At 41.8% G+C, this 25,999-nt stretch overlaps 1 protein-coding gene across 3 annotated transcripts; it reads left to right on the forward strand.

Moving 5' to 3' along the window:
• Positions 1 to 1,516: 1,516 nt before the first annotated feature.
• LOC102714939 (homeobox-leucine zipper protein ROC6-like) lies at positions 1,517 to 11,405 on the forward strand. 3 transcript variants are annotated; one of them, XM_015839959.2, is made up of 10 exons: positions 1,517 to 1,613; positions 1,701 to 1,781; positions 5,137 to 5,368; positions 5,468 to 5,585; positions 5,660 to 6,304; positions 6,388 to 6,489; positions 6,579 to 6,824; positions 8,822 to 8,993; positions 9,085 to 9,485; positions 10,743 to 11,405. In XM_015839959.2, exons 3-10 carry the CDS (start codon positions 5,142 to 5,144, stop codon positions 11,151 to 11,153), a joined length of 2,322 nt encoding a protein of 773 aa, XP_015695445.1. In that variant the 5' UTR covers positions 1,517 to 1,613; positions 1,701 to 1,781; positions 5,137 to 5,141; the 3' UTR covers positions 11,154 to 11,405. The 3 variants fall into 3 exon arrangements, with proteins under 3 accessions (XP_015695445.1, XP_006659280.1, XP_015695446.1); XM_006659217.3 differs by lacking the exon at positions 1,517 to 1,613 and having other exon boundaries at positions 1,684 to 1,781; XM_015839960.2 differs by lacking the exons at positions 1,517 to 1,613; positions 1,701 to 1,781 and adding an exon at positions 4,807 to 4,826.
• The last annotated feature ends 14,594 nt before the right edge of the window (positions 11,406 to 25,999 follow it).

Consider the following 25,999-nt stretch of genomic DNA (forward strand, 5'->3'; position numbering starts at 1 on the left):
AAAAACTATTATAATCTGGACCCGTCATGATATAATGGTCAAGATCCTTTTCTTTTTCTTAAATTAATAAGGTAATTCTAGCTTACATAGTAAACATGTTGGCTCCTTTTCAAGCTATATTTATAATATGATTGATTAATGGTGTAAAATGTTGTGTCACCAAAACATCCATGATTCCTGTTGCATACATGTATCATACTATAAGCATTTCTAGATTGTTTAGTATATATTAAAATTAAAAAGAAAATATTATAATATTCCTTAATAAATAATGATAGACGGGTGGGAGTAAGGTTGGGAGGGTGAGTGAAGATACAATCGAAACAATCTTGAATGAGAAGTAATTGATATGATAAGTATTAATGTGATGTTGTCAGAAATACTTTTGATAAAAGATCCAAATCTCATAAATACTGGTAATTTGGAACGAAGAGAGTATACAAATTTCATGCTATGTTATGGAATCATACGGTAGCATGGCAAAAATGTTTTTCTCCTTACAATATATATTTTTACTCATGTCCACCTCTACAAATGATAATATTGACGAAGGTACTATAGTATAGCACGGGAGAATGGACATATATATGGGCTGTCAAGAAATCTATTAGCTACCTACTTCTTGATAACATGGATATATACATATGCTTTCTTTATATGATTGGGTGATAAGAATATATATACAAAGAAATAGACAAATTTAACGTACTTTTGAGGAGGTTAGAGCACTACAGTCTACGTACATGGGTACAGGTGCCATCTGCACCGCACAAAACAGTGGAAATAGATAAATTTAATCGTTTGTTGTTACCCTTCTCTGATCAGGTATGTCGTGGCAACTGACACCTGCACTCTAGTCACTGGGCGAGGGAGGATACCGTCCGAAATTATGTAAAACCTTCGTCCTTCGTAATTCAGAAAATTCAAAAAGACCTCGTTTCTTGATTATCACATGTCTAGCACCTATCTTCTATCTTAGCTTTAAGTATCCAAAATTTCTCCTATTCTCTTTTTCCTTGGCTAGAACCCCGGCCAACTCTAAGATTCATACGTACTCAAAATTTTCCTTCAATCTTTTTCTTTGGTTAGAATTCCAGCTCTAACATTAGTACAAACACGTGGTTATAGATAAACGAAGTATTTCCAAATATAAAAATAACATCTATTTTCTTCCCTGTTCATTTGCCGTTAAGGTTTTTTTACCATTTTTGAAAAGTATCTCAAGGTATCAAGAATTTTAGCATAAATTTTTGGTACATTAAAATATCATACTTTTTACATAAAAAATATTGTACTTTAAATATTTTTAAGGATGGCTAAAAAACTCCGGCAAGATGTCTGCCGGCGGCGCTGGCCCTACCCCGGTGGTCACGGCTGATTTCGGCACCCATCAGACATGGCCATGGTGGTCTGTACAGAGAAAACGAGAAGCCAGCTCGCCCAGCCTCGCTGGGCTTAACCCAACAATATGCTTGGATGGGCCGGCCCGTCCCTCCGCACCGTGCCTGCTTTGCTCGCACGGATGTCTCTCGGCGTCGACTCTCCCTTGCCCGCGGCGGCGGGCGGCGCCGGCGGAGCCCTGCCCCCGTGGCCGGCGCGGCAGCGGCGACAAGGTTCACGGCGGTCATGCGCGTTCTTGGTCCACTCCCACCCTTTGATGATTCGTTTCTTGCTAGTCTGAAACTTGTTTCACTCGTCAGGCTCGCGCTAGGTTTTGTCAATCGGGGGTGAATGCCTGACGAAATTGCAATATGTGGCTCTCACTCTGTGATGGATTGGAGGTAATAGTCTGGGCCTTTTTTCTTGTTTCTTTTTTTTTCGTTAGATATCATGGGGGTCTTTGATATATGTAGTCTTTCTTGATTGAACCCAGTTGTCCTTGAGAGGGTGTCCACCATGGATAAATCGATGCATCCAAGGTTTTGGTTCATTAGTTCCATTTTGTAGCCATACTCCTCTCTAAATCGGTACTCACGATGCTCCAAATATGTGCATGAAAAAGTTCTTGAAATATGAAATATAGTTATATTTCTTGAAACAACATGAAGAAGTAATCTTTACACAGGATGGTGTAATATTACTTCTATTGAGATGATCGATGAACTCTCTTTTTTCTTCACAAATACCATGTACCATGTTAGTCCTGGTGAATTGCTGCCCTATCCATGTTTTGCTCATGGTGAGTTTTTGTAATTCTGCTACATGCTATTTGAAATATGGGAGAAGAAATTCCGGATACACAAGGCATATACGTATTACCTGTGATTCCCTAACGAGCACTGCAATTCAAATTAATGTTATGGGGGTATGAATTGCACACCGTCTTCTTTTTTTTTTTGGCCATGAAGTTTCTAATGAAGCGCAGGTAAAGAGGTCAGACAGGAGCCTCCATGGTGAGTGAAACTATATAAGGAAAAATTACATATGGTGAAGTGAAATATTGGTCCCATCTTTTGGCCTAAAAAACATATGCTTCTGGCAAAATTTGAATTCTAAAACTTAATTTTGGAATTGTTTTTGGGGTTTTTTACTGAATTTTCTTTTTTAGCATTGGTGTTTAAGTCGCTAAGAACACAAACATAAAAGTTTTAATCACAAATTATTTTTTATTGCTAATACAACATTTGGCGTATTATGTGTAATTGGCCAACTGATGGGGCTCTATATAAGGGATAAATGACGTGCCAGGGTAGGAATGCCTCATCGACATAGTAGATTGGTCAGGCAGGAAACATGTTTACTACAGTTTGGTGAGATTTTGATTCGGGACTACAAAAATGGGAGTGTATATGTAAGTATTCCAAAGTAAACATCAATCCAACTTGCCAAGTGCCATTTTGGAAAGCCTTTCCCTTACAAACATCCACCTTTGTCACCCTCCCTGACCCTTTATTCAGTACTACCGTCCATTTCCATCTACTTTCAAATTGTGAAAAAAAAGAAAAAGAAAAAACTCTCTTCTCTGCACAAACTGCAATCATTGTAATATGAGATGCATAGACCTATCACTAAAAACAGAGTAGTTTGCATTACATCCCCCAAAAGCACTACAGCAAAGCTGCAAAAGTTACAAGAAAGTTATTTCTAGGATAAATTGTACCAAGGCAAATGATTTACTTTTGTTTGCTATTGGTGTTTTAATCTTATTTTATGCTTTCCTATGTTTTAATTTTGTGTATAATGTGCTTTTAAGGATTCAACATCTCAAAGCAACTATATACGCCAATATAAAATGATACAATCATCTTGATATCCTAAACAAGTAGTAACTATGATAAGCAACACTTTTACTTCGTCTATCACCATTCCTTGGCCCTCCAATTTTAGAAATTAATTAATGTTACAGTGACGTGGCTATTGTAGCTGGCATCCAACAAGTGGCCTTCCATTCTACTGCCTCGTATACCCGTCCAGATGGAAGGACAAGTGGACGAGCCAGAGGAGTGCATGCTTGCCACGTAGTATCCTTCCCCGCATTTTCTGCAAGCCAACGGCTTCTTTTTACACCTTATTTAAACTGTTCTCTAGAGCCCAGACCTTGCATCCCTGCTAATGAAGTCGTTTTAGAATTTCACGAAAAATAGGAACGAAGGGGATAGAAGGCTTATCACTTCTCATCCTTTTCCTTCCTTGTCTCTGGCCATCTTCGTTGCAGTAAAAAAGGTGCCGCCTTGTTTCAATGCCTTTACTCGGTTTTTGATGATACTCTTTGGTATTGTTTGGGTCCTAGGAATAGATTGGTTTCAGGGCAAGGGGTTATCCCTGCACAAACAGCCTATTCCCTGCGCTACTCATTTGGATCATTTTGTTGTTGTTGTGTGCAATAGATCCATTTATTTTTTATGTTTAATAGATCTAGTTTCATAATCGATTTGATGTGCGCTGCACAATTGCAAAATCAATTGATTGAAGTGGGTATTTGGGACATAATTATTTGGTTTCTTATGATGAGGCCTGATATGCGTCACTGATGACTAGGGCCAATATCTTTGTGCCTGAGCTATGTCAGTGTTTGCCCTTATCCGTATGGAACGTAGATGCTTGGTTTCTCCATATGTAGCCTATTGAAATACAGAGGATGGATTCTAGAGATCGGAGTGACAGAGGTAGAACAAAGAACAGACCTCAAATGCTCAAGATCTAGATCTGTTGCTCAATGAGAAATAGCCCTCTACTGAGGCTTCACCCCTGTTCTTGGATGTAGCTCCTTTCTGGATAACACTTGGGGAATTGAGTTCAGCATAGGATCCTTCCGGACCACACTGATGCACCCCCCAGTATTCCATGTAGCTTCAGCGCGCCTGCTACCAAATATGTTGACACTGACTTTTTGCGAAACCAATAATGATGTTACAGTGAAAGTATGTCACTGTCTCCTAAACAAAAACCAAGCACTATATCTCTCTTGTAGAATGAGGCAATGTGATTGTCTCGGCTGGTATGTAGAGGGAATCTAGAGTGATTAGTGAAGGGGGGTAGTTACACAAAGGTTTATACCTAAGGATTTAATTCTGGAAAACCATACGGGTGGATTTGAAAGAGCACACCTAGACTTTCTTCCGAGCAAAGTTGTTCATGACCAACCCATTTTGTGGATTATGTGGCAGACATTGCCATTGTGAACTGATGGTGTAGCTAGTTACCGCAGATGTCAGATGGCAGTCTGGGATGCCCAAAAGAGGGTTTGAGCTAGCCTTTGGCTAGAAACTGAAGCTCCTCTCATGCCATGCCATGCCATATTTGTCGAGACCACTTGGCAATAGCATCAAAGCTGCAGTATCATCATTGCGATATCGAAGATGGCATTATATGTGCTATATGAATAAGTTACGGTGTACTAAACTGAATATTTCTGCTTGCACATTGCATTTACTTCATGGTGCAATGGTGTTAAGTGATTATATACGTTACACTGAGTTATTTACTTAATCAGATAGATGCAACACATTGATGGAAAGACCACCAGTGTTTTTTTTCTATTGTTCGAATTTTATTTTTCATTCAACTACTGATTCAAATATGTTTTGTCTCACAACAAAGAAGGATTTTCGCTTTTATTTGTGCATCATCAACTCTCTAATACTTATATTTTGTAATTAATTCTACACTTCTCTAAGATCTGTCTTCAATTTTCAGAAGTTATGGACACAGAGCTTGAACTTATGGCTTCCTACGTGAGCAAGCTTAAGTTCATCTTGCAAGAAGAGCAGCCAGAACTCCATACTGCAACCCTCCTATCCTCACTTGGGAGTAGCAATCAGGATGAAAGATATGGTCACTCAGCGGGAGAAAACAGAATGGAGACTCGCATCAGAAAGAAGCGAAAATACCAAGTCCTCACAGCGCAACAAAGGGACAGGCTTAATTGGTACGCTGTGCAGCTAGCAATATTAGCATGCTATGTACTGTCTCAAAATATAAGAGACACTCTTATATAATTTGTTTGCGATTGGTATTTCATTTGCAGTGCATTTCAATCATGTCTGCACCCTGATCAAAATGCCATAGAGGAGTTGGCCAATGAACTAAACATGTCTCCGGACCGGGTCAGATATTGGTTCCAGAACCACAAGACACAGATGAAGGTATATTGTGTATAAACTTCTCCATTTTCAAAATAGGTTGTTCCCTGACTAAATCCTATATCTTCATGATATAGAGATTCAAGAACAATGAGGAACGCAATCTACTGCAAAAGGAGAATGAAGACCTGAAGGAGGAGAATGCAGAGTTGAGAAATAGGATGAGAAACTTAACATGCCACACATGTGGCCTACCTTTGTTTCATAAAGACTGCTGTCATTTGGAGAATGCAATGCTCAAGGGTGAGCTTAAATGCAAGCATGGCTCTGCGAGCACGCTCATTCCCCAGGGAGTTTCATCCTTGCTCCCCAGCTCAAGTGGTCTGATAGCTCCAGGCTCCAATCTTGGTAGTAATGCTGTGCTTGTTCCTGAATCTGTCATGCCATCGTCAGTTTCTCAGCCTGCTCCAGCCCTCCCCAATGCCAATTGGCCTATCTTGCACAAACTATCTGGCAATCCAAATGATGGCTATGGTGAAAGAGATATACTTTTTGATCTAGCCAACCGTGCGGTGATAGAATTCATTACTGTAATGGAGGATGAGGCTCTATGGCTCCCAAACATGGATATCCTGGCCGTCGAATCTCTCAACTACCAAAAATACCTTGCAAAATCAATGACAATTGGACTAAAACCTGTTAACTTCAAAGTGGATGCCACCAGGGACACTGCCATTGTCAAGGGTAGCTGTGCTGACCTTGTTAAAGGCCTTTCGGATGTTGTATGTATCCAACTACTATGTGCTGCATATTTAAGTAAGTTCTATGTTTGCCTGTATATCTAAAACATGTGTTCGTTGTGCAGAATTGGTGGAGAGAGTTGTTTCCAGGCATTGTGGCAAGTGCAAACACCACCAGGATCATCTCCACTGGGCACTCTAACTCATGTGATGGGTTGCTTCAATTGGTGAGTCACATACCACAATATCTTCTGATATGGTTATCCATGTACTTGACTGCTTTCATGTGGTGTATTTATGTGTGAAAAATTTGCAGATGCATGCAGAGCTTCAGGTAATGTCACCTGAAATCCCAGTTGGCGATGTGACATTCCTGAGGCAGTGTGTGCAGAATGGAACAGGACTGTGGTACGTGGTTGATGTGTCTATCAACTCTGTCCTTGGAAAGAGTAAATCATCTCAACACAGTGTGCAGTCCACTAGGACAACTGAGAGGCACATGGAAGTCAGGTTCTTGCCATCGGGCTGCATTATTCAAGAAATGGGGAATGGCTACTCCAAGGTACTTGCTTCCTCATTGACTCAAATCATTGATAAAAGTTGTTAACTAATATTGATTTCCCTAGTCTCTAATGTGATGTATAGAAAATCTGCGTTGGACAACTATTTGAGAATGTTTAATTCTCAGGAACATATCGAATGAGAACCAGTCATAGAACATGATAAAGTGTAGCAGCAAATTTGATCCCTGTTGAGACAGTATTAGTTGGATTACGCTCTACCCCCTCCATCCCAAAATATTGCTACTTTGAGACTTTTTTTTTTGGAGGGATTAAGGAATATAGTGAAATGATGGGGAATGCTTGTGATTATTTGAGATCAGGAAGTAGTTGGAGAAATTTAATGAGAGATGGTTATGATTGGCAGATATGAGGGGATATAGGTGGAGATGTAGCTATATTTGTGGACACATTTTGAATACTAAAAGGTAGCTATATTTTGCGACAGATGGATTAAGTAGATACTAAGTTGTTTTTTTACTGGTATAGTAGACAGTTAGGTAGCTATAGTATTGTTTGTCAGAGAACCACTGTATAACAAAATTATGCCAGCATATAATAAAATGAGTAATATACCCATCTGTATTTACATTTGCCATTTAATTGCATTTCGAAAGAGGTGAGGAAACGGTCACACTAACCAACCATTTTTCAGGAGACAACAGAAAACAATGTACATTCCAGAATCATTGCCAAAGAATGCTGTAGCAAAACTGACAAACAGGTTTTTAAGAAATTAGATCCATGCTATTATAAATCTGACAGGTTTGGAGCCATGCCATTATAATTTCACAGTTATTTGATATATGCCACTACATATCCCTTCAATTCATTTTCTAAAATTTTTGGACCAAATTACTCCCATCATCTTCCTTCGTCCCCTCCTCTCTCCTGTTCATCTTTGCCACAACGGAGGACCAGCTCTGGCCAAAGATAGCATGACCGTGGCAGGGGACGGCTGTTGTTCCTTTGCTTCTCCCTGCGCATATCCAAATGCTCCCTTTGCTTCAGGCTCCATGGCACCACCAGTTTGCAGCAGCTACAATTCGTGGAGGTGGGGATGGGAACTGGGGGTTGAGGGGGGAGGTGCTGCATCAACGAGCCCTCTGCATCCCAAGGTGCCTCTGAGCTGGTGGAGATCAACACATCCTGATCCATCACGGTCGGGTTTGGCAAGTGTTCGTCGTCACCGCTAATTGCAGTCACAATCGTGATGCCGCTTGCTAAGGAGAGTGGGAGCTCAACAGGGGAAGAGCTCAGGGAGGAGGAGGATGGCTGGATGGATCAGGAGTTGGGACTCGGGACTTATATTTTGTTGTGACCGGTTGGCTCATAACTTTTCTGATTTGTTTTCATGGTAGTGGGCTAGTGGCTGGCATCAGAGATCTGCGAGGAGGGAGAACAAGATGAGCACAAGAGAGAGGAGTGGATGAAAGAAGATGGGGGCAATTTGGTCCAAAATTTTTACAAAATGCACTGAAGGAATAAGTAGTGGCATATATCAAATAGTTGTCAAATTATAATGGCATGGATCTAAATAAGTGAATAATAATGATATATGTCAAAACCGTAAAATTATAATGTCATGGATCTAATTAACCAAAAGGAGTACCTAGCATCTACACCCAACCTGGCTGTACACAGCCAACAAAACATACAAAAGTACTTGGACCCAAGACCTTACAACAAAGGCCCAAGCAAACATATAAAAGGTTCAGCCAAAACACTAGAAGAAGGCTAAGCTTCAATCCTGTTGGAAGCTAGAGTCATGGAGTTTTAATCAAAACTGACAAAAATGGCCCTAGTTACCCTGTTTTATGGGTGGCCAACTAGACATGATCTCATTCTTGTCACTACTAGCATTCTCTGGCCCTTGGTTCACTCGTTGGACTTTGTATAAACACAACCATGTGAACAAATCTTTAAACCAAACGTGCATTGACCTCATAATTCGAACATCACAATCAGCTAACATTTTCAGCATCATTTACATTGGCAGGTGAACTGGATGGTGCATGCAGTTTATGACGAGAGAGTGATACAAGAACTTCACTGGCCACTTCTCCGTTCTGGGAAAGCCCTCGGTGCATGCCGCTGGGTAGCATCACTCCAGAGACACAGTCAGTTTTTCTCCAGCTTGTGCAACTCCATCCCTTGTCCTGGCAGCACAGGTGAGTGGTGCTATTATATATGCAAAACAATGAACTTTTGTATGTTGATCTTAACAGTCAGTGAACACTACGGTACATATTTTTTCGATAGTGAAAGAAATGCTGTGGAGAAGAAATGCCCTGCACCTGGTGAAGCAGATGACGAGCAGCTTCACAGCTCTATGTGCGTCAATGTCTAAGGCCATGCTGCAAGATGTTGATGTTACTCAATTTGCAAATCAGATAATTGGTGGTGCAACAGGTGAACCTGTTGGTCAGCTGTTGAGCGCCACCACAACCATCTGGCTCCCTGGTGTAAAGCCAAGGCACGTGTACGACTACCTGCATGATGAGCAGTGCCTTGTTGAATGGCGCTACCTCTTCGGTGATCAGCTGCTTCAGGGCAATGCCTTGCCATATGGTGCCCCCAGGAACGGTGAAGCTGTGCAGAAGTTCTACCGCATGGTGAATGGCCTACATGAAGGGCATGCTATCTCCCTGATCAACCCCAGAGTAAGCTCCTTACTACTTACTAGTTATTGTTTCCCTGCAACTATTAAGTTGCATACTTCCAGTACAGTCGAGTTTTAGCTAGAAAGAAACTCCATTGATTGAAAAGTAACTTGTGACCAAGGAATATGTTGCTGCCAAAACTTTTCATCTTTGATAATAGTTTATTTTTTAGTATATAATTGATCACATTAAAAACCATTAAAATATGTTCTTACACGCCCTCCGTTTCATACTAGAACTCATTTTAGGTTTGTCCTAAGTCGAACCCATTCAAGTTTGATCATGTTTATAGAAAAACATAGCAACATTTACAACATCAAATTAGTTTCATTAAATCCACAATGGATTAAATGCAACTAATTTGATATTTTAGATGTTGATACGTTTTTCTATAAACTTGGGCAAAATTGAATAGGTTTGACTTAGGGCTAACCCAAAACGACTTCCAATTTGGGAAGGAGGGAGAATAAGGATATTAGAGCTAGTTCAGATACATACTTTGATCAGGACTAATATTCTGTTCTAGTCTACTTCTTTTGTTCCAAAATATAAGCATTTCTATGATTCAAATTTTCTACCCACGGTACAATCATTGCTGCACTGATTCCAATCATTACAATGATTCGAACCAATTAAGTGTTTGGTAAGGGAATGCAATCATTTCAAAATTCAAAAATTAATCACTGAAGTGATGAATCTTTTGGCTCTCCTTAGTATTTGCTAAACCACCTAGCAATGCTAATATCTTGGAACGGAGGTAGTAGAAGATAAATATCAAGATTCTGTGACCAAAAGGAATAATAATTTCTATCCTTTGTAGGTGCTGCATTCATCCAAAAACCAGTTGAAGCACCTCTTGCCCATAAAAATGCAGTGTTAATTATGTATTAGTGAATAGTCACACGAAATGGGATTGAAGGCAGTGTTCCTCAACGTGAGTCCTAGGAACGCGTAAACATTTCCATCCCCACCTTGTGAAAAACTCCCACAAGTAGCGTACCACTCGACCCATTCGACCAGGGAAAATCTATACCTAGTGTTTAGCTTGAAAGCTCACTCTTGACCAGTAGGATGTTTTCCAAAAGCTGGTTTCATATTTAGCGAAGTCCTTTACAAGAGTTCCTAAAGAATAACCCTTATCTGCAACACAATTACTTTATTACTCATGCGAGTCAAGTAAATATGTACTCTGCATCTCACGTGATCTTTAGTTCCCTTCCGTCCTGCAAAACTAAACCCCTTTTTTCTCATGCGCAGGAAATCGATGGCAGCATAAGCAGCACTCTGCTGCTGCAAGAGGCAAGAACTGATCTTTCTGGCTCCCTCATAGTTTACGCCGGGATTGATGTGAACACAATGCATTCCATCATGACTGGCGATCTTGACCCTGCCACCGTCTTCCTTGTGTCCTCTGGATGTGTCATTCTCCCTGACTGCCTGGACTCGTGCCCTCTACTACCACCTCCAACTGCAGACCAGGCCAGCAGCAGCTCTAGTGCTGGTATTGCCAGCAGGAGCAGAACAGGTGGGTCATTCGTCACTGTCGCTTACCAAATGTTTGTGAGCAGCCAGAGTAGTGGAGGATCATCAATTAATCAGGGCCACGATGCACTCAAGAACGCCACCAACATGTTCAAGGCTTCCCTCGAGACCCCCATCCTGGCATAGTACAATGTGTCCAGGGTAGCATTTGCATCTGAAATTGAAATGCGGATCGAGTGAACTCCAGTGTTTTTAAGACTTGTTTGTTCAGGGGATGAGTATCTCTGATAGACATCATGAATCGTGTTGTTCGTTTGCCTTGTTTACCATTTTGTTAGTCCTTTTCAGACCGTGGATTTGGAATGTGGATCAGACAATTATAATGGTTGGATCCTTGAGACAATGTTTCTGGTTTCTGGTATTCATTTTTCTTGTTTTGCTAAGGGAAGCCAGGAGTTTTCTGCATTGGTAGAATGAAAATGGTAAGTGCAACGTTCAGTAGTTGACTCGGACGAGCGGCAGTGCATTTGTATAGAAGCACTAGTCATCCCGACAATTATTGGGGTTACCTAGTTCACAATCAGGGGTTGATTCTTGAACGAGACAAACAAATGAAAAATAATTTCTAAATAAAACTTTTATATACGTGTTTGGATTTAAAGTTAAAGCTGTAAAATAAACTATCTTAAAAAAACTTTAAATCTACTTTAAATTTAAAGAAAAATAAATAAATATTAGCTGATAAGCATAAGAATAAAGGGGCAACAAATGAAAATGGCCTTTTTGTATCAATTAAATTTTTACTGGACGATCGTCTCCTGCGCTAATGGATGGATGTTTGTCTGCGTTGGATCCCAGATTTCATTGCACGCATTATTTTGGATCAGTCTATGGGTTTGGAAACCGATTTATGGATGTTTCTATCATGTTCTACTGTTCTCCTGTGCAAGTTTGTATGAACTTTCGGCGAAACTCTCCTTTTTGGTTCTTGGATTTTACTCAACGTCTATTTTTCACCTCCAACTTACAAAACTGTACACATAACACTAGGGAGGGCAATTCCCCTACAGGCTGGAAAGAGCCCTGCCCACGCCCTGAAATATAATAGCACACTATAAATTCAACCCAATAGACCCAATTACTATACCATATACAAACCCAAACCCTACTTATCCATTTCTATTATCTCCTCTCTCTCCTCCCTTTTACCTTCGCTCAGCCGCAGGCGGCCGACCTCTCCTCTCAACCTCTCTGTCTGCCCACCACCTTGGCACCACCGCCCATGTCCTATGGGAGATACATTAGAGTCCATATGATTTTAGGTATCGTATAGGAGGAGGTGGAGGGTTCGGCCGGCTAGGGGTAGGGCTAGGGGCGCACGACCAAGGGGGAGAGTGAGGGGTTGCTCGGCCTGGGCTAGACCTAAGCCAATCTGAACTCGGTTTTTCAGCCCAGGAATAACGACCTATGGCTAAAACAAAACAAAACTGATGAACTGTAGGATCAAGATATCGACTAGAGGGGGGTGAATAGGCGATTAAAAATAAATCACCTCTAAACAAAACTAACCTAAGTTGCTAGGCTTGATGGAGAGCAAGACTACACAAGCAACTAAGTTAAGTTTTGCGATCCTAGGGTGATAGTGGCTCAATAGTATCACTAGGAAAGTAAATAGCACCTACTAAGTCTAGTTTTGCAATCCTAGAGTGAAATGATCACAAGTATATCTCTAGAAATGTAAATTGCACAGATGTAAAAGTGACGAGCAAAAAGGCAATGAGACAAGCAATTTTTCATCGAGGTTTAGAAACTCGCCGGTTTCCTACTCCCCATTGAGGCGAGCCCAACTCCATCGCTCAATCACAAAGCCACTGCACTCCCCCTTCGTCAAGGGGTGGGCAAAGTGGGAGCCGGCCCAAGGAGAGGACTACCCAAGCCTCGATCACTAAGGTTGTTCTTCCCCCACTCCGAAGATGGCGAACACCGAGCCACTCACAAGCCGGCGCCGGGTCTTTTCCACAACTTCATGGAGAGATCACTAGGCAACTCCTCCACAAGCCGTCTAGGAGGCGGCAACCTCCAACAGTAACAAGCGATGACCCGGCGTGGAGATGATCAAGTGCCACACTAGCTCTACAATGAAGCAATGCACTTGATTCTTGGCTAGAACTCCCTCAAACACACTAAATGGATGAACCCTAAGCTCAAATGAGTGTGTGAGAGATGCAAGGGATATGAGCAATTGAAATGGCAGCCAAAAGAGCTCCCTTGCTGCTGGTGGGGGTACCAACAAAATCTAGCCGTTGGGGTCGAAATGCCCCAATTCTGTGTGCTGCCGGTCTGACCGGAGGTATGTGGTCGGTCAGACCGTGCTACTATGCAACGGCTAGAAAACTAGCCGTTGGAGCTCTGACAGGTGATGTCAGGGGCCCGGCCGGTCAGACCGGTGTTGAGCAGTCGGTCAGACCGACCTCAGCTCGGTCAGACCGCCATCAGCTCGGTCTGACCGACTGCGGCTCTGTCGGCTCTGTATCAGCCACCCCGAGGGGCCAAAAATCGGACTCTAAGGAGGCGGTTAGACCGCCCAGCAGCTTGCGGTCAGACCGGCTGAACTGGCCGGTTAGACCGCCATAATATGGCCGGTCAAACCCTACTGTGGCCGGCGGTCAGACCGCCCTACGACTGTCGGTCTGACCGACCTTGGTCTGGCCAACTCCAGTGAGTTTTGCAAGAAAGAAAATATGTTTCAAGTGTTTATGCAAATGACCTAATGTGGCAATTAAAATCATATCTTTGCTAGGTCATTACCCCTCTTAATAGTACGGCAAAGCTAAAGATGAACTAGAGAAAATTTGATCGCCCCAACGCTAGATTTACCAACTCCTTCCAATTTGCTTTGCGCCATCAAATTTAATACGTCAATAATCATCCATGAGCACTTATGAGTGAATCTAAACTGAAACACATATCTCAAGTGTAATGGTTAGTTCACAATTAGCGCTTGTCATTAATTACCAAAATTAACAACGGGGGCCTAGATGCTTCAATCTCCCCCTTTTTGGTAAGTGATGACAAACACTACAAATTAAACATAGAAAATATGAACATATTGCAATAAGGATCCCCCTTAACAAGTGCACAATAATCACGAATAATAAATAGAGATATCAAGAGCAAAAGATGGTCATTCATATATCAATCTCACATCCACCATCCATCACAACACAAGTTCACAATAATAGCCATTTAACCAAAATAGATAAAACCCATCCAAAGAGGTCTAACAGGGTGACATAGGCTATTACAAGACCACGAGGGGTCCAATGAGACAAATAGTTCAACAAAACGAAAACAAACACACAAGATAGAGTAATAGCCCATACCCCATACATAATATAGCCCAACCACTTATCCTAATAGATAGAGGTAGCTAACCTCACTACTTCTAGTCCCATGAACCAACGATAAAAGCCTAGATTTTTCTCCCCCTTTTGGCATCAAGGACCAAAAAGCATCACTCTGGTGGAGGAGGAGGACGCGCCGAAGTGGATGGATGGGATGAATCACGGCGACGATGGTAGACAAAGGCCTGAGAACTCTCTAAGAGCTGCACGAGGCGATCAAGAGTCCCAACCTGAGAATGCAACATGTCCATAGAAGAGTTCAGAGAGCCAACATCTGTTCTAAGCTCACACACATCCTCATGCATAGCCCCTTGTCCAGTGTGCAAGCGGGCAAAGTTATCGCTTAGGGTATTGAGAGCTCCTAGCACTGGGTTGAAGTAGTCATTTGGAGGCATGCCAAAGTATGCATATTGGGGATTGAAGAAGTCATGAGGAGCAAACCCTTGAAGAGGTGGTGGAGGAGCCGGAGCTTGACTTGAACTTGCTCCTTGAGTGAATTGCCTCACTCTAGCACCCCTAGGAGTAGACAACTGAAGACGTGGCTTGTATTGCTTGTGAGGCTTCAAGTTACCCCCTGCAGCCCCAAGCTTGTCTTGAATCAACCTCATGATATAGGGTGCATAGTATATTCCCTGAGTAAATGTGCCCTTGGAGATAGCAATTTCTTGCATCATGAGAGTCACAACATCAAACTGACAGCCCTGAATAATAGCATCAATGACATGCCAGGCCACCCCTCTGATGTCATCATTGTTTCCAAGGCGAGGAAGGATGGTAGCCCTCACAATCCTGTTGACCACACTAGGAATGGTCCTCAAACCTGCAACCTTCCCATGTGTGTACCTCGCTCCATATTCATAGAACTGTGAGAGATAGTCCATGGAGAGAGGATTGAAATTGAGCTCCTCGTGCAGATCATCTCCAAAGTCAAAGCGGATGTTGAGAAGCCTCCGGAACTGCCTCCGAGAGATAGAACAAGGAAGAGTATTGGACATCCACTTCATCTCACTATAATCACCGGCTACCCATACTGTGGCATAGAACTGTCGGATCAAGTCCTCATTGTAATCATGCTTGAGGGTCACAATGCGGTCAATGCCCACCAGCTTGAAGAGATCATGCCGGCTGTGAAATTCAGGTGTCTCATTGATATCTCTCCAAGAAATCCATTTGTTATCTGCAAAAGCTTTTCCAACATAAATCTACTCATACACTGTCTTCTGGAATGCAGTGTGGAATCTGGGATCTGTAGTGTCTTTAGGCCTCAAAAACTGATCATGATGCCTTAAGATGGTGTACTGTGCCGGATTCCTTATGTTTACCACAAATTGGATGGAGGGATCAATCTCTATCTCATCACTCTCATCATCCTCATTTTCTTCATTACCGCTGTCATCCTCTCCACTTTCCTCTTCACTACTTTCCTCAACGTTTTCTTTAGCCTCTTCGTCACTTTGAGCATACTGCTCAGTACTAGAATTATCAGATTCTCCATCTGACTCACTGGCAGGATCTTGAGCAATCTGGCGACAAGTACAAGGAGGCATCTCTGAAGAAAGGACACAACAAAGCAATGATATGATATTAGCAAGAATTCTAGAACCAGATTTGAGGTGGAGAAAATTTGCGCTTATAACTTGTGAAAGTTGGTCAGACTGCAGGCTGGAGTCCGGTCAGATCGGCAGTCAACTTCCGGTCAGACCGCCTGGTGACTGCTGGTCCGACCGCCGTATTACGGTCGGTCAGACCATGACGCAGGCCGGTGAGACCGGCCGCCAACCCACGGTCAGACTGCCGGTGGCAACAGACCGCATCCCACAAGTTTAAGCAATCACAAAATTTTCAACAACCACGAATTTGAATCTAAAATATTGCTACAACAAGAGATACAGAATTTGAAACATAGACAACAAGGGTATGGCCTATTTCATGAAGATTGAAAAGTGGGAAGAACTACCCTTAACCCTAGAGATTGAAATAGACCGAATTGAGATTAGATTCAAACGGGAGAGGGATTTACCGGTTGAATGGAGGGGATTTGCACCAAGAACTACCCTCTATTTGTGCAAATCGAAGAACACCTCGTGCTTCACCTAGGGTTCCATGCCATGGAGCAAAAATTCAAAAAAAACGAAAGTAATCCATGGAACGGAGAGATGAAGCGGAGGAGAATCACTTACGGTGTAACCGGAGAGAAATCTACGGTCAAACCGAGGGGATTTGAGAGGAGGATGAGGTTAGGGTTTGAGAGGGGAGAGAGAGAGAGGATTTTCGGGTTTGGGATGTGAGGGGGTGAGAGAAGGAGAGGAGAGGTTGGGCAGGGAAGAGGGAGTTAAAACTCCCTAGGCCCACCGGCCGGTCTGACCGTCGCTACCCGGTCGGTCAGACCGCCCCACCCGTTCGGTCAGACCGCCCATATAGCGCCGGTCAGACCGCCGGCCTCAACTGACAGTGCACAGCCCTTGCACAGTTTGGCTGCCCCCAAACAATAAAATCCACAAATAAAACAGGTTTGAAGCAATTTCTTTTGAATATATGAGTTAAAATATTGCTATCCATCCATAATATTTGAAAATCATGATGGTTTGCGACACAACTCATTTAAGTGCTAGGAGGTGACCGTTTATGGTCTATAAAGGGATTTTGGACCAAAACAATTTGCAAATAACTTTTGAAGGAAATAGTTTTTGAAATCGATTTGAATACCAAAAACATTTGAAATAGACTTCTCTACCAACATTGTTTTAGCACTTTTCCCAAAAACCTCCTCAATCCCATTATAAGGATGAAACCACATTTTAGCCAAAACTAAGAATCTAGTTTCTTTAAGAGAGGGTAAAAAAAAGCATTTTCAATCAAAGATTGTTTTTCTTGTAAAGAGAGGGTTGGAAAATATATTGGAGACCTTTTGAAACATTTTCCAAGAGGTAGTTCTCAAATTTCAATTATTTTGCAAAAGTTTTGACTTATGTTGACTTGGTCATTTTGAAAGCACTAGTAGCACTAGTTAGTTATTTTTCTCACATATAAGAGAAGGTGGGGCATATGCAAGAGTGCAAAGCTCTCCCTTAATGTGATATGCTCCAAGAGGGAAAGAACGACAAAGAAACAATAAAATCGAAGCACAAAAGAGCAAACTTACAAAGAGCAAGAAAATAAACATGATGCACAAAATCAAGCCACATTAGAGAAATCTATGACATTTAACTCATTCCTCAATTTGCAAAAGCGGGTTTCATCAAGAGGCTTGGTAAAGATGTCGGCTAGTTGATCCTCGGTTCTTATATGGCTAATGATTATGTCACTCTTGGCAACATGATCTCTTAGAAAGTGGTGGCGAATGTCAATATGCTTGGTTCTAGAATGTTGGACCGGATTATTGGCTATCTTTATGGCACTATCATTGTCACATAGGAGAGGGGTTTTGGTAAAGGATATGCCATACTCCAACAAAGTTTGTTTCATCCAAAGCAATTGGGCACAACAACTACCCGCCGAAACATATTCTGCCTCGGCGGTAGAGAGGGCTACGGAGTTTTGTTTCTTGGATGACCATGACACAAGAGATTTACCAAGCATTTGGCAACTACCAGATGTACTCTTTCTATCCACTTTGCAACCAGCATAATCCGAGTCGAAATAGCCAACAAGCTTAAACTTAGCACCTTTTGGGTACCACAAGCCAATAGTTGAGGAATGCTTTAAATATCTTAGAATTCTTTTCATGGCCACTAAGTGACACTTCTTAGGAGCGGCTTGAAACCGTGCACACATGCAAACACTAAACATGGTATCCGGCCTAGATGCGGTAAGGTAAAGCAAACTACCAATCATAGAACGATAAAGCTTTAAGTCTACCAGTTTACCTCCCTCATCAAGGTCGAGATGTCCATTTGTCGCCATGGGAGTCTTGATTGGCTTTGCATCCTCCAAGCCAAACCTCTTGAGTAGATCCTTGATGTACTTGCTTTGGCTCACAAAGTCCCTTCCTTGAGTTGCTTGATTTGAAGTCCAAGAAAAAAGCTCAACTCTCCAATCATGGACATCTCAAACTCCCTAGACATCATATCACCAAATTCCTTGCAATACACCTCATTAGTAGAACCGAATATGATATCATCAACATAAATTTGACATACAAAGAAATCATCATCAATGATTCTTGTGAAGAGGGTGGTGTCAACCTTTCCAATTTTAAAATCCTTTGACAAAAGAAAGTCTCTCAATTTTTCATACCAAGCTCTAGGAGCTTGTTTTAGTCCATAGAGAGTTTTTGAGAGTTTATAAACATGGTTAGGATTTTTAGGATCTTCAAAACCGGGAGGTTGTTCAACAAAAACAAGCTTGGCAATTTCACCATTAAGAAAGACACTTTTCACATCCATTTGAAATAATTTTATATCAAAACATGATGCAAAAGTAAGAAGAATACGAATAGCTTCAAGTCTAGCTACGGGGGCAAAGGTTTCACCAAAATCCAAACCTTCAACTTATGTGAAGCCTTGTGCCACCAATCTTTCTTTGTTTCTTACCACCAACCCATTTTCATCTTGTTTATTTCTAAAGACCTACTTTGTCCCAATGACATTGTGGTCTTTAGGCCTTTCAACCAAAGTTCACACTTTGTTTCTTGTGAAGTTGTTGAGCTCTTCTTGCATGGCATTTATCCAATCCGAATCGCGAAGAGCTTCATCTACATGTTTTGGCTCAAGACAAGAAATAGACGAGTAATGTTCATAAATAGAAGCAACACGAGATCGAGTTTGAACACCCATACTAATATCACCCAAAACTTGATCAATTGGGTGATCCTTGGAAAGAGAGATGTGTATTCTTGGTGACATGAGTGGATCTTGTGCCTTTTCCTCCTCCACTTCATCATGAGCTTGACTTGGCGTAGCGGAAGTAGATGACTCATTTTGATTGGAGGTGGATGGCTTGTCTTTCACTTCATTAGGCTTGATGTCACCAATAGACATGTTCTTCATAGCTTTCATCAAGCCTTCATCACCTACATCATCCAAATTCTCGTGTCCCTCTTGGGAGCCATTAGTCTCATCAAATTGGACATCGGCGGTTTCTTCTACTATACCTTTACTTTTGTTGTAGACCCGGTATGCCTTGCTATTTGAGGCATATCCTAAAAGAAAACCTTCATCACACCAACTTTCAAATTTGGTTAGTCTAACACCCTTTCGATAAATATAACACTTGCAACCAAAAACACAAAAATAGGCAACATTTGGCTTTCTCCCAACAATGCAAATAAAGCCTATTTGTTGCATGGTAAGCGGTGTTTATGGGTTCTGCCCAAAAGGAGTCGGAAACACCATATTCATCGAGCATAGTTCTTGCCATTTCAATTAATGTACGATTTTTCTTTTCTACCACACCATTTTGTTGAGGTAAGTAAGTGGCGGAAAATTCGTGCTTAATACCAAGATCATCGCAATAGTCCTCAATATTGGTGTTTTTAAACTCGGACCCATTGTCACTTCTAATTTTCACAAGAGAGCAATTAAATTCGTTTTGAGCCATTTTTACAAATTTCTTGAAAAGGTCGGCAACAATGGACTTGTCATGCAAAAAGAATACCCAAGTATATTGAGAATAGTCATCAACAATCACAAGACAATGACTATTTCCACCAATGCTCCTATAGGTTGTTGGGCCAAACAAATCCATGTGTAAGAGCTCCAATGGTCTAGGTGTGGACATGATACTTTTGATAGGATGAGAACATGCAACTTGCTTGCCGGCTTGACAAGTACTACAAAGCTTATCCTTCTCAAACTTCACATCTTTCAAGCCCACAACTAGATCACGTTTTGAAAGTTTACTCAATTGATTCATACCAACATGGGCTAGTCTCCTATGCCAAAGCCAACCCAATGAAGTTTTTGCAATCAAACAAGTTTTCAAGCTTGTTTCACTGGAAGAGAAATCAACCAAGTAAAGATTTCCATATCTAAAACCCTTAAAGACACAAGACTTGTCATCAAGACTTGAAACAACAACCTCATGAGAAAAGAAGTTACATGACAAACCAAGATCACAAATTTGAGCAACCGAGAGCATGTTAAAATCGAGAGATTCAACAAGAGAGACATTTTGGATAGACAAGTCATTTGAGATAGCAATTTTACCTAAACCAATTACATTTCCTTTGCTATTGTCTCCAAATGTCACTTTCTCCTTATCTTTTCCTCCCACTTCAAATGTGGTGAACATAGCCCTATCACCGGCCATGTGTTGAGTGCATCCACTATCAAGCACCCAATGGTTCCCACCGGTGCGATAGTTCACCTACAAAAGAAGATCAAACTCTTTTAGGTACCCAAACTTTGTTGGGTCCTTGGAGGTTAGAGATCAAAGACTTAGGCACCCAAATGGCATTCTTTTTACCACCAAGTATAGGGGAACCAACATACTTGGCAACAATCCTACCATCATGAGTCTTCCTAAGCATATAGTGTGAGTCAAACAAATATGGCTTGGGAGGCTTGCCACCATGGCAATCATTTACCAACTGCCCAACCTCATGACACTTAGTGCAATACTTGCCATTGCTCTTGACAAAGCGAGTGACATGGTGAGAAGGTTTCTTTCCCTTCTTTGGAATGAATCCAAGTCTCTCCTTATTAAGGATACACCGTTATTCACTCAAAATTTTGTCAAGAGTGTTCTTGCCCTTAAAGCATCTTTCCAAACTCTTATTGAGCTTGGCCACTTGCTCTTTGAGCTCATTGTTCTCAATGACAAGTGAGGTATCATGAGTGGACACACAAGAACTAGAACTAGAGCAAGGCACATCCATAAGATCATCACAAGAGATGGAAATGCTAGATGATGCAACATGAGCAATATGACAAGTAGTACTATCATCAAGCAAATCACAAGATATGCCAACATCAATAAGTGCTCCATGTTGTGTAGTGGAAAGGAGATTGTCATGAGCTTCCTTAAGCTTCTCATGAGAAATGATTAGTTTCTCATGTGAAGTCTTTATCTCCTCATACAAGACTTTCAAAGAAGCATGATCCTTCTTTAGAGCCTTGAACTTGACTATCTCCTTTTCACTATAAGCATGGAGTTCCTCAAACATACTCACAAGCTCATCATAGGAAACATCATCACAATCATCATCACTTTCACTATCACTAAAGGATGATACCTTAGACGAGTTCTTTGCCATGAGACATAGAGGAACGAAGAGTGATGGAGCCTCCTTGATAGCAACCACGGCTATCTTCTTTTTCTTGGAGCTTGCATCATCATCAACTTCTTCTTCATCGGACCCGGATGAGGTTGTACTGTCCTCATTTGAGTCCCATTGCCCAATGAATGCCTCAATTTTTCTTCCTTTCTTCTTGAGCTTCTTCATGAGCTTGTAACCTCCACTCTTCTTCTTGTATGACTTGTCTCCATCCTTATTTTTGGAAGGACACTTGGAAGCAAAGTGTCCCTTCTCACCACACTCAAAGCACCTCAAGTTTGAGAGAGTCTTATTTGGTCTTCTATTTCTTCTTCTATTTGAGTTGGAGCCTCTTCCCTTTTCTTTTCTTCTTCCCAAGAAGTCATTGATCTTCTAGCCAAAAGAGCGATTTCTCCTTCCAAGCCATCATGAGCTTCACTTGCCTTGCTTTTGCCCTTGTCTTCAACTTCGGCTTGAAGACCAATGCACTTCTTTGATGGTGAGGCTTCCTCCATCTCCTTCTTCTTCAACTTGTACATGTCATTGGCGTTGATCTTCCCCAAAAGGCTTGCGGGAGTCATTCTTAACATGTCGAAGTTGATGAGCATGGTGACAAGTGTCTCATACTTCTCCGGCAAGGCTCTAAGCATCTTTTGGGCAACTTCAAGATCAGTGTAAGTTGCTCCTAGCCTCTTGAGATCATTCACAATGACATTGAGTCTTCCATACACGTCATTCACACTTTCATGAGGTAACATGGTGAATGTCTCATATTGGACCTTGAGAAAGTGAAGCTTGGATCCTTGTATTCATTTGTACCCTCATGAATTTCACTCAACTTAACCCAAATCTCATGAGCGGTCTCAAGATTGCTTATCCTATCAAACTCTTCTTGGCTCAAGGACTTGAATAATACATTCATGGCTTGAGCATTGTAACTTGCATTACGTAACACAAGTTGAGTGGGTGCCGTGGAGTCAAGTGGCATGACACATCCTTCATCTACAACCTTCCAAATACTAGCATTCATAGCCTTAAGGTAAGTAGACATTTTAATTTTCTAAGTGGAATAATTTGTGCCATTAAACATAGAAACCCTACCAACATTGTGAATCTCTTCCGACATCTTTTCTCTCTAGGCGGTAAAGCCTAAACACGAGAGACCAAGCTCTGATACCACTTGTAGGATCCAGATGTCGACTAGAGGGGGGTGAATAGGCGATTAAAAATAAATCACCTCTAAACAAAACTAACCTAAGTTGCTAGGCTTGATGGAGAGCAAGACTACACAAGCAACTAAGTTAAGTTTTGCGATCCTAGGGTGATAGTGGCTCAAAAGTATCACTAGGAGAGTAAATAGCACCTCATAAGTCTAGTTTTGCAATCCTAGGGTGAAATGATCACAAGTATATCTATAGAAATGTAAATTGCACAAATGTCAAAGTGACAAGCAAAAAGGCAATGAGACAAGCAATTTTTCACCAAGGTTTGGAAACTCGCCGGTTTCCTACTCCTCGTTGAGGCGAGCCCAACTCCATCGCTCAATCACAAAGCCACCGCACTCCCCCTTCGTCAAGGGGTGGGCAAAGTGGGAGCCGGCCCAAGGAGAGGACTACCCAAGCCTCGATCACTAGGGTTGTTCTTCCTCCACTCCGGAGATGGCGAACACCGAGCCACTCACAAGCCGGCGCCGGGTCTTTTCCACAACTTCATGGAGAGATCACCGGGCATCTCCTCCACAAGCCGTCTAGGAGGCGGCAACCTCCAAGAGTAACAAGCGATGACCCGACGTGGAGATGATCAAGTGCCACACTAGCTCTACAATGAAGCAATGCACTTGATTCTTGGCTAGAACTCCCTCAAACACACTAAATGGATGAACCCTAAGCTCAAATGAGTGTGTGAGAGATGCAAGGGATATGAGCAATTGAAATGGTAACCAAGAGAGCTCCCTTGCTGCTTGTGGGGTACCAACAAAATCTAGCCGTTGGGGTCGAAATGCCCCAATTCTGTGTGCTGCCGGTCTGACCAGAGGTATGTGGCCGATCAGACCGTGCTACTGTGCAACGGCTAGAAAACTAGCCGTTGGAGCTCTGACAGGTGATGTCAGGGGCTCGGCCGGTCAGATCGACGTTGAGCAGCCGGTCAGACCAACCTCAGCTCGGTCAGACCGTCATCAGCTCGATCTGACCGACTGCGGCTCCGTCGGCTCTATATCGGCCACACCGAGGGGCAAAAATCGGCCTCCAGGGGGGTGGTCAGACCGCCCAGCAGCCTGCGGTCAGACCGGCTGAACCGGCCAATTAGACCGCCATAATATGGCTGGTCAGACCCTACTGTGGCCGGCGGTCAGACCGCCCTACCACTGTCGGTCTGACCGACCTTGGTCTGGCCAACTTCAGTGAGTTTTGCAAGAAAGAAAATATGTTTCAAGTGTTTATGCAAATGACCTAATGTGGCAATTAAAATCATAACTTTGCTAGGTCATTACCCCTCTTAATAGTACGACAAAGCTAAAGATGTACTAGGAAAAAATTTGATCGCCCCTTCACCTCGATCAATTTAAAATTAAAACGCTAGATTTACCAACTCCTTCCAATTTGCTTTGCGCCATCAAATTTAATGCGTCAATAATCATCCATGAGCACTTATGAGTGAATCTAAACTGAAACACATATCTCAAGTGTAATGGTTAGTTCACAATTAGCGCTTGTCATTAATTACCAAAAGTAACAACAGGGCCTAGATGCTTCATGAACGAGTTGCCGACTTTTTCTTAAACTTTGAACGACGTTTATTCGGTGAATTTTTAATTCGTTTCTTCATAAATTTCAACTATACATCCAGTTAGTTGTATTTGACACAACGAAATATGAAAACACGTATTCACGACCTTCTGAATCAAATTAATTAAACACTTTCTTTTATTTAATTAACTCTTGACTAAGCCAACACAATTTCTATTCCAATTTAGAAAATTGATTTATTGGCTTAGGAAAAACTTAGGATGTTATAAACCTACCACCCTAAATAGAATCTCATCCTCGAGATTGATTTGTACCGGCAAACATGTTAGGGTGGGTAGCCTTCAACTCATCTTCACGCTCCCAAGTTGCTTCTTCCTCTGAATGGTGACTCTACTAAACCTTGCAAAAATGGATTACTCTGTTCCTTGTATTTCTCTCACTTGTTTCCAAAATCCGAATCAACTTCTCCACTTAGGCCAGGTCCTCTTGCAACTCATTCTGTTATGGGTCGGCTTCCTCTGTTGGTATTTGCAAGCACTTATTCAACCATGATACATCGTAGTTTATTATATACAACAATGTAACCTAGGGATAATAATTTTGCCCATAGGTTCGGGTATCCATGGATACCCGACTCGATGGGTATGGGTTAATTTTTTTTCCCATGGGCATGCCCGCCCGTGATCCAAAAATCTAGCAGACGGTAGTTGGGTTTTGTATTTTATCCGTGGGTAACCATATCTGACCTGATATTCATGTGGACGCTGATTTTGGCCTATCTTTCATATCTATTTTTTATTGACGTATTAAAATCTTAAACTTTGATAATTTGTGTTGCTCTTTTAAACCATTAATGATAATTTTATGATCCATTGATTATGTTGCTATTTGTTTAGTTATCTATATATTAAGATATTAGTCATGTATAACTCATTGGATACCCGCCAGTCATGAATCAAGTTGCACCCACCAACACTGTTGGACACAAATTAGGTGGCGAATGTGAGTATCGGGTTGGGCATAGATTTGCTCTACCCATGCTCAATCCGACCCATTACCATCCCTAATTATTATTATAATCAATTCAACATTGGTGGTAAGTGACTATTATGCTTGAGCCTGTATGGTGTCCACAGATGAGTTAACAATTTAAAATTTATGGGCTTTTGCAGAGTTGTCACTGGTTTTTCTTTTATTATAATATGTCACTTGAACGACTGTTCTGGTGGCAATTTTGCAATCTTCTAGTGATAGTTTTACAATAAAGATTCAAACCGACAGCAAATTTACGAAAGGGCCTGTAGCCTAGTGGTTACAAATGCCTTAGTAGCACTTGAGGTCCTAGGTTCGACTCCTAGTTGGAGCGACTTTTCTAGAATTCTAACGGCTTTGTGCTAGGCAACGTTCGACTCCTAGTTGGAGCGACTTTTCTAGGATTCTAACGGCTTTGTGCTAGGCAACGTACCCCTCTCTCCAGGACGTGCTGACCAGGTTTCAGAGGTGCTCATAGGGGTAGGGTTTCTCTCAAAAAAAAAACTGACAGCAAATTTACAATTGCCCCTAAAATTTAATAAATCCTGATTTTCTTTTAGTTTGGAATTTCTTACCTGTCCCATGGATTTTGGTTTCAATATAAGAAAAATAAGGAACCTCGAAGATGCCCCTGGCCCGAAATGCCCTTCCCTT

The sequence above is a fragment of the Oryza brachyantha genome, chromosome 8 (assembly GCF_000231095.2).
Source record: "Oryza brachyantha chromosome 8, ObraRS2, whole genome shotgun sequence".
Taxonomy (NCBI): domain Eukaryota; kingdom Viridiplantae; phylum Streptophyta; class Magnoliopsida; order Poales; family Poaceae; genus Oryza; species Oryza brachyantha.